This window comes from Vigna umbellata, chromosome 5 (assembly GCF_029865625.1).
Source record: "Vigna umbellata cultivar VRB3 chromosome 5, Vumbellata_1.0, whole genome shotgun sequence".
Taxonomy (NCBI): domain Eukaryota; kingdom Viridiplantae; phylum Streptophyta; class Magnoliopsida; order Fabales; family Fabaceae; genus Vigna; species Vigna umbellata.
Genome location: NC_142169.1, coordinates 59,549,729 through 59,558,455, shown reverse-complemented (window position 1 = coordinate 59,558,455; position 8,727 = coordinate 59,549,729). Strand labels below are relative to the sequence as shown.

General features: G+C 37.1%; 1 protein-coding gene across 1 annotated transcript; it reads right to left on the bottom strand.

Annotated features, from left to right (window-relative positions):
* Window positions 1-5,167: 5,167 nt before the first annotated feature.
* Window positions 5,168-7,884, bottom strand: LOC124836010 (cation/calcium exchanger 5-like). The gene is made up of 2 exons (XM_047311065.2): window positions 6,947-7,884; window positions 5,168-6,321 (listed from the first exon to the last, which is right to left on the bottom strand). The coding sequence occupies exons 1-2, from the start codon at window positions 7,754-7,756 to the stop codon at window positions 5,557-5,559; spliced, it is 1,575 nt and encodes a 524-aa protein (XP_047167021.1). The 5' UTR covers window positions 7,757-7,884; the 3' UTR covers window positions 5,168-5,556.
* Between the last annotated feature and the right edge of the window lie 843 nt (window positions 7,885-8,727).

Sequence of the window (8,727 nt, the reverse complement as noted above, 5' to 3'; positions counted from 1 at the left end):
GGTCAAGATAGGTGCAAAGTGGTAAGATTGGGTTTTGGGTCCCTAAGTTGTTGAAGTTACTGTTTTGGGGCTGAGAGTGAACTTTAATCACTTAAAAATGGTAGTGGAAATGTTTAGAATCATTTGGATAAGTTTAATTAAGCCTAAAACGAGAATTAAGAGTCTAAGAAGTTGAGAAAAGTGGTTAGAAATGGTCAAGGGAGATTCTGATACAGTCTGCAGGATTCTGAGAATTCTGCAGAATTAAATTCTGCAGAGTGCGCAAACTGAGCGTTCGTCCATGTCGGAGTTGAACGCTCGGTCATGCCATGTGCTGAGTAGCGTTCGGTCATAATCATGCTTTGGTTTAGGCAATTAGCGTTTGTCCTTGTCTGGAGAGCGTTCGGTTTTAGGGGATGATATTAATGGCGTTCGGTCATTGGTTTAAGTAACGATCGCTCAAGTTATGGTTTAGGAACGATCGTTCAGGTGTTGGTTAGTAGCGTTCGTTCATCCGCTGGTTTAGTAGCGTTCGGTCAGTTGAAGGTTTAGTAGCGTTCGGTCAGTTGAAGGTTTAGTAGCGTTCGGTCAGTTGAAGGTTTAATTAGCGTTCGGTCAGGGGTTGAATTAGTAGCGAGCGTCCATAGGTAGCAGCGAGCGTCCATATTGGTGACGTTCGGCCTAGTGTTTGATCTCACAGCGTTCGTCCATGGAACGCTTGCATTAACAGCGCTCGTCCCAATAGTGCTCGACTAAGAGTAACAGCGTTCGTTCAAATAGTGTCCGTCCAATGGGTTAGGACGTTCGTCCAAACAGTGTCCATCCAAGGGCTTTTGGCGCTCGTCCATATAGTGTTCGTCCAGTGGTGATATTTTCTGTTATGTTTTCTCTTATTCCAGTAAGTGATGCTATTTAAATATTTCGGTTACAATTTATGAATGCATCTTCATGTGATTCAGATTGGTTGAAAGTGTATGGTTATAAGTGGTTTATGATGTACATTGTTGATCCAAAAGGAATATTATGAGATTTAAAATGGTCGGATTGAATCGGAAATTTAGATCCCTCGGTGGGATCAGTTAGTGTATTGAATGAATGTAAGAGGCTTCCATATGGGGGGTTATCCCTAACACTCCAACGGTCTTTCATTCTCACTTAGAGAGGATTGACGCGTGTGGTGGGAGTAGTGGGAGGTCCTAGGGTAGACGCTATCACTGGAGGTCTATTCCGCGGTAACGGATTAGCCTTGTGTATGGTCGGGTGGAACCCCTCGGCAATGGCTTTGCAAAGCAGTAGAGGCCATCACAAGTGCACAACCCGCCCCAGCTCTACATATATTCTATGTCCGGACGTGTCTAGAGTCTTAACACGATAGGATGCTTGTCTTGATGAGTTTTATGAAATAAATGCTTATGTTTATGATGACTTATGTGTATGGATATTCTGGTAAATGCTAGATTGGTTGAAAATGAATTGTATGATTGTTTGAGACCTAGCTCACCCTTGCATTTGTATGTGTTGCATGTGTTTGCTTTCCCCCTTGCGATGATCATCCAATCCTTTGGATGTGAGCAGTAGGTGATGATGTACCTTTGGAGCAAGCTTTGGAAGTTGAGGAAGACCCAGCACCTAGTGCTTAGGATTTCTACCAGCTCTTATGTTAAATAGCTTTTCATTTTGAAAGACTTCTAGACTTCATTTTATCATGATCCGTCATTTCGAGAAACTTTTTAGGCCCCTTTAAAATTTCATTAGTCTTGTATTTTGGAGAATTATGAACTTGTACTTAAGTTTTAAAGTTTTCCAGCCAGACTTGGATAATTGTACTCCTTAATTCCATCTATTGTGTACCCTTAACTGCTTTCTATTATTATAATCGATGCATTCTACGTATATACATTGCTATATATTTTGGGATGTCACAATATTAATTTAATTTAATTAATATTATTTATTATTAATTATTTAAAATATAGGTTAAATATATTTTTGTTTTAAAAACTATTTAAAAAAATTGTATTTTATCTTTAAATTACACATTATAGTGTTACTTATAAAATGTATTAAGATGAATGGGAAGCATTAGGTTACATTGACCTGCTTGAGACATATAATCCCAGGTAATAAATAAGTGTACCTACAATCCTTAATTTCTTTAAGTAACTGAATTATTTTCAAAAAATACACATTTGAATTTTAAAAAGAAATGAAAAGTGGAAGGACAGTGAGATTCCTTAGACATATTACATATAGTCTTAAGATTCGATTTTGAGAAGAAAAAGAGGACAAGAGGACACGAGAGAATATATTAAGTTGAAATTTTGATTTCGTTTCAGTTAACATATATATAAAATTCTAGATAATTTTAAAAATTCATAAAAAATGTTAAGTTGGTTTACTTGTCAAGAAGATTTAATTAAAAATGCATTTATATTCGTATTTTCTATCTTATTAATTTGTGTAACTATAGCAGAAGATATAGCAGCATTCAATAATTAAAAAAAAAAATCAACAAATCTTGGTCTAACATGTGCTAAGAACTTTTGATCCATATTTGTTGTTCTTTAAGTGTGAAATTGATTGAATAGATGGATGGTAATTTTTAATGTGAAATTTGTGGGAGTGGTATGATTGCTGGGGCAATAGATTAGGGTTTGGGTGGAAGAGAACCGTTGAATAATTCGGTGATGATATGATTAAAGATGCTGTTTTTCAACTCCCAAAGGTCAAGAGACCAAAACACACGAGAAGAAAAATAAAGAAAACCTTAGATTGTGAGTGGCATATAGCACAAAACACTTCTCTCTTCTTCTTTTCTCAAAACCCTACTTTTCACTGTATTCATTCAGTGCTCACTTTTTACACCCATCATCCATCACCAACTTTTATTTCATTGGCCAACAATTATTCCAACCTCACTTGCAATGCTTAGGGTGCCACCTTTCCAAGAGTCTACATGGTAACGGGTTAGATAGGTACAATGACGTTGATCAGTTCGTTATTTGTATGAATATTAATTTAAAAAATATTTACGAATTTTTTAAAATTTATGGAGACGTGAAAATATTTAAAAAAAATATATTTTATAATTTTTTAAAATAAAATTATAAAAAATATATAAAAATATAATACAAATTAAAATTTAATTTTAATTAAATTTAACTTAATAAAATATAAATTAATTTTAATTTTAATTAAATTTAACTCAATAAAATATAAATTAATTTTTATTTTATTTTTTACAAATATCAAATATCCACGTATACAAATAGTATACAAGTAATATAATACTCGTATTCGACTCGTTTATAAAAAGATATTAAAATAGTCAGTAGCCACAAGTAATATGCGAACACTAACTATACACAGATTTTATCTACTGATACTCATCGACACATATTTTTGTCTTCCTATCAACCACCCACATTGTTCGAAACATTGCTTTGAACTTTCTTCTTAACAAAATCAAATAAGAGAAAAATAAAATGTTATGAGTGAGATGAGAAATTTGGATGGAAATCCAATCATAAAGTTGTTTAGGGTTTAGTTAAGATAAAATTATAATAGAATAACCGTACACTAAAACAAATAACCCTAACAATTTTGGAGTTAAAAATATGATAAATTTGATTATCATGTCAAATATTTAAAAATTCACTTATTTTTTAATATTCTGGAAAACTTTAAAAACTAAAATTAAGAAATATTTTATATTTAGATAAATTAGGTTGTGAATGGTTGTGAGAATGAATTTACTGGAGTAGGAAGATGAATGACACTAATGTGTTTACTACCAAAGTAAAGTAACCAATGCATGCTGAAATAGGGATAAAATAGTAATTTAATATTTTAATTTCATTTTTTTCGTTCTTTCCAACAATCATAAAAAAAGTAATCCCCCTTCTCACCACCAAACAAAAGTAAGGAAGATGTCTTCTATCTAGCGAGGACGGAGGAGAATGATCAGACTAAAAAGCAGGATGACATAAAAACCCATACTCGCGGATAAAATCTGCTATAGATATTTAATACCTAGGGATAAAAGGTATCCGCGGGTAGCAGGTATTTTAATACTCGTTTGTTAACGGATCAGGTTCGGATATTATATTATCCGTACCCGCATATACCCGTAACCCGTCTGAAAAATGAAATTTCAATTTTATCTTTTTAAATTATTTTCTAAGCTCTCTCTGTCGTCAAACCTTAAATTTCAATTTTTTTTTTCTCCTACATTCACACTATCGTCACAGAGAGAGAGAGAGAGAGAATTCTTGGGTTTCCTTTTGAAGGGTCACACTCAGTGGCTCATTCTATCCTTTCTCTTTCTCCTTCATCACACTAAAGCCAGAAGCTTGAAGTTTATGTTTTTCTCTCCACCGCAGACGACCCAATGTTGGGGGCGATGATGATATGCGTCTTGAGCAGAGGCAACAACCTCACAGCGACGATGATGGAGCAATGGCGCGACAAGAGCATAGCCGGTGGACCAATGATGGCGCGACTCACGGAGGCATTCTTCCTTTCTTCTTCGTTGGATCGGGAGCGAACTCCCTTTGTCATGGTGCGACAAGGCGCGACAGTGGCAGTTTGGAGGCGGTGAGGCGCTAGATCTGCGATTCGTTCTGTTTCAGTTTCGTCTTTCAAAGGGAAAAAAATTTGGCGGCCTGCAGTGTGAGGGTTATTGTTCGAGCTTGTTTCATGGGGGAAGAAGTAGTTGTCCCGAGACTGCTAAGAACTTCTCCTCTACCGCACCGCACACACACCGGGGAGGAGAATGACGACTACTCTAAACATGAGGAAGAAATCCTAAAGAAGGGTTTAGGCTTGGTCCATCTTTTTATTATGGAAAAAAAACCTAAAGAAAAGGTTTGTACCTGCCATTTTGAAGAAAATAAATAGATAAAATATTATTTTTTAAAAATATTATTGGATTAAAACCGGTATCTAACGGGTATCCACGGGTTTGAAAAAATCCACCGGATTTTTTTTATACGAGTATCCGGCGGATACCGGGATGGGTACGGGTATAGTTTTTAACATGCGGGTCAGGTCCGGGTATCACACTATTCGTGCCCGACGAGCCCGACTCGACCCGTTGCCATCCAGACACAAGTAGAATTAAGCATTTCATATTTTACTCCACCATAGCTTCATGTTTATGAAATGGAAAAATTCCAAACTAATGAGATGTCAAAACATTAATTTTATTACCGATTACAAGTACATTCAATAAAACTAACAATCAATCTCCCCTTCGGTATCACAGAACTTTAAAAAAAAGAAGAAAAGATCAATTGTGAACAAAATGTCAGTAAGCAGAACCAGTAACAGATAGCTGTAATTACAATGATCTAGCCTGCTTGGGACGGTATAACAATTTTATGTTGAAAAATTCCAATTATCAGGACCCAGCTAATTTTTTTATCCTACCTAAACCAAATGGAGAAACCTAAAAGGAAACCCATCATAAACATATATATACGTGCTGAATACTTCTTTCAATAATGCCATCTATGAGGATTTAGCTTATGGTTGAGTTTGAGTATGAATATAAATCATAGATCTACCTAAAAAAAATCACCCTGAGAACATGGCTATTCCTAAACTTGCTGCCGTAAAAGTAGCATAGATGCCTACCAGACAGAATCCCCAAAACCTAGGCACTCTGAATCTGCACCAAGTGATCACTAAGAGAGACCCCATAAGGCTTAAAAGCAGGAATACAAATGCCATCACTATACCAACGTGGAAATTAAGCTCATAAGCTCTAGGATATACATTGGCCGTCTGTATGACTAATGCACTTCCAAGGCCAACAAGCATGTTGAACATTGGTCCGGCAAAACATCCGGCCATAGCCATCGCCGGATGACCGGCTTTAGCAACTGCAACATCGGCAACAAGATCACCCACTGAATTTCCCCATGCCAGCACAGTAAGACCCAGAAGTGCTGGGGGCAGTTTGAGATGTGTGCCTATAGCTTCCAGGCAGTTCACCAGCTCTCCAGCTGTAGTAGATATCCAGAACACGCTCATCACAAATGCCATGACAACCACCGGCAGATGCTCTGTTTTGGGGGGTTCCTTTTCGATTATAAAATGAAGAAATGCAAGAGAGAAACTTGCCATGAAAACAACTGACCAGAGGGGAAAGTGAGTGTTGGGGAGGAGGAAAACTATGGAGTGATTAAATGGCATGAACGAGTTGCAGGCGTACAAGAGGGCAAGTGGACAAAGTGCAATATTGGCTGATGCATAAAATCTGCTCCATTGTGCTGGTACTGGTTGAGGGATCGTCAATCTGAGGACAGTTTCCACAGGAAGCTCCCATGTTTTTGAAATCTGAGTGCATAGGGCAAGGGATGAAAAGTCAGGACTGCAAAAGAAGAGTGATTAAGCAATATCGTAAAGAACCAGAATTAGAAACATATCCAGCAATGCATAAAATTCCCTAATCTTTGTACTCAAGAACAATGATTGACTATATTGTGGTGAATCATTGATTTTAAGATAGAATCATATCACTCTCTCAGAAATACCACCCACTTAGCAAATTTATGAATGATCAATATGTTTTGTCTACATATATCTAAAACCTTCCCTATATTCTATTAAGAAAAACAAACACATGATTATAATCGTATCTCGTTTCCTTCCAAATTCAGACATACTATTCTACCTCTAACTTGAGAAACATATCACATTACTAAAACTGATACATGAAAACATTGAAAAATGGCAAGCAAGATGCTAAAAGTGAGTATTTTAACGATGCAAGAAAGTTAGTCGCAGCATTTTACAGATGCAAAAGTGCTTACTACATCAAAGACAAAAACTAGAAAGGAATCTTAAAAGAAATAAAGTAGTTCAGTGTCAATTGCCTTGCTAGGACGGAAAGATCATATACCCATGCACCTACGCACACGAAGTGGAAACCACTACAGTAACAACAACAACAACAACGTACCAATCGAAACGCTCCACGCACTCCAGAAGCGCGTTTCTCTCCCTCGACTGATCTCGAAACTACAGCGTCGGGATCCGATTCCAACTGTCCCTCGAGATCCGCGGAACTCTTTTGAGCGCGATCCGCCATCCCGAAATCCATGTAGAAGACAAACCCTACGAAGAACAAGTAGAAGGCAACGAAGCCGACGGCCTGCCAAAGGAAAATCTCGGCGCTAAGGTATACGTAGAAGAGGAACATTGCAGCGGTGAGGTAGAAGAGAACATCCCTAACGAAAGGCGCGGGATCGACGGAGAAGGGCGCGGCGTAGATGGCGACGAAGCCCACGACGAGGGCGGAGACGAAGGTGCCGGCGGAGAGTATAGCGCCGAAGCCAGTGCGGTACTGACCGGCGCGGAGGGCTGCGAGTGAGGAGAAGACGTCGGGGGCACCGTTGCCGAGGGAGAGAAGCGTGACGGCGGCCATGCTGGGGGAGAGGGCGAGGTGGGAGGCGAGTTTGGTGGTGACGAGGGAGAAGTGGTCCTGGGCGGTGGTGATGAGGATGTAGAAGTGGAGGAGGAGGAATAGGGAGAGGATGGGAATAGAGAGAGCGGTGTGTTGTGGGAAGAGACATTGGTATTTGAGGATTCCATCGGATTTGGCGGAACACGGTGAGGGAGCGAGGAGGAGTGACCTCCGTGGTGTGGAAATGGGAGAAAGAGGGTTTATCGAGAAGAAGAAGAATACGAGAAGAATGAGAGTGGTGGTTAGGATTATTGAGAGTGAAGAAGGTTTTGGTTTTGGTTTCAATCTCAACCATGGCAGCGCCATTCGTGCAGTGCCTTCTTTCTCGGCGCTTCCGCCATCTTAGTCATCACCCTCGCCACTCCATTCCTGGGATGGGACCCACCCTGTTTTCCGCGTTTCTTCCTCTAACAATAACACCCCTGTCAATCTATATTAATAATTCAATTATATATAAACATGTTTATGTCATAATTTAATAATATTAAAAGCTAAAAAATAATGTCATTTTAACATTCATTAGAAATCAAATAATTCGTAATATTTAGATTTAGGATTCAATCATACACAAAGAACATTCTTTAAAATTATAAGTTTCTGGATAACGAAATCATTTATATTTATTCTTTTTTTTGTGTTGAGTGACAATATTGAAAGGAAGGATATAATGTTTCTTAAAACACATTATTAAATGCATTGTTAATTAGAAATCAACTAGAATTAAAATATATTTTATTTTTATTTTAATGTTTGTATATCTAGATAGAGAGGTATCATCTAAAAATGACACGTGTTTATGTTGTTGAAATAACATGAGAGAAATGATTTCATTATTATTATTATTGTTGAGAGCATTTGATCCAATGTGCTTTCTCATAAGAATGAATAGTTATAAAAAATTGTTGTGTTTGATCATTTTACCAAATTAGATCGAGTATTCAAGTCTCAACACCTCAACATTAAGAGCTTTCAATTATGAAAATTTCAATTTGATGGTAAAATATCGATAAATATTCAAGTGTTGATACAACCTAAATTTGATATCAGATTAAATATATTTAATTTGATATCCAGAGATTATATATAATATTTAAAGAAAAAAATTCGAAAGGTCCAAATATTTAAGTTACAATTATCAACTGTAATTATAAATGATCACATTAAAGTTAATATAGGGATAGTGACTCAAATCACATGGTAGGAGTTAAGGAAAAACTTTTAAACATACCTTAATTTAATAACGAGTAGGAATTTTAGAAAAATAATGTCAGTAATAT

Bases quoted from the DNA above. Each gene is read 5' to 3' on its own strand.
- LOC124836010 (XM_047311065.2), bottom strand. From the start codon at position 7,756: ATGGCGCTGCCATGGTTGAGATTGAAACCAAAACCAAAACCTTCTTCA. The intron at 6,322-6,946 runs GTACGTTGTTGT...CTATGCACTCAG, and splicing joins TGCGTGGAGCGTTTCGATTG to ATTTCAAAAACATGGGAGCT.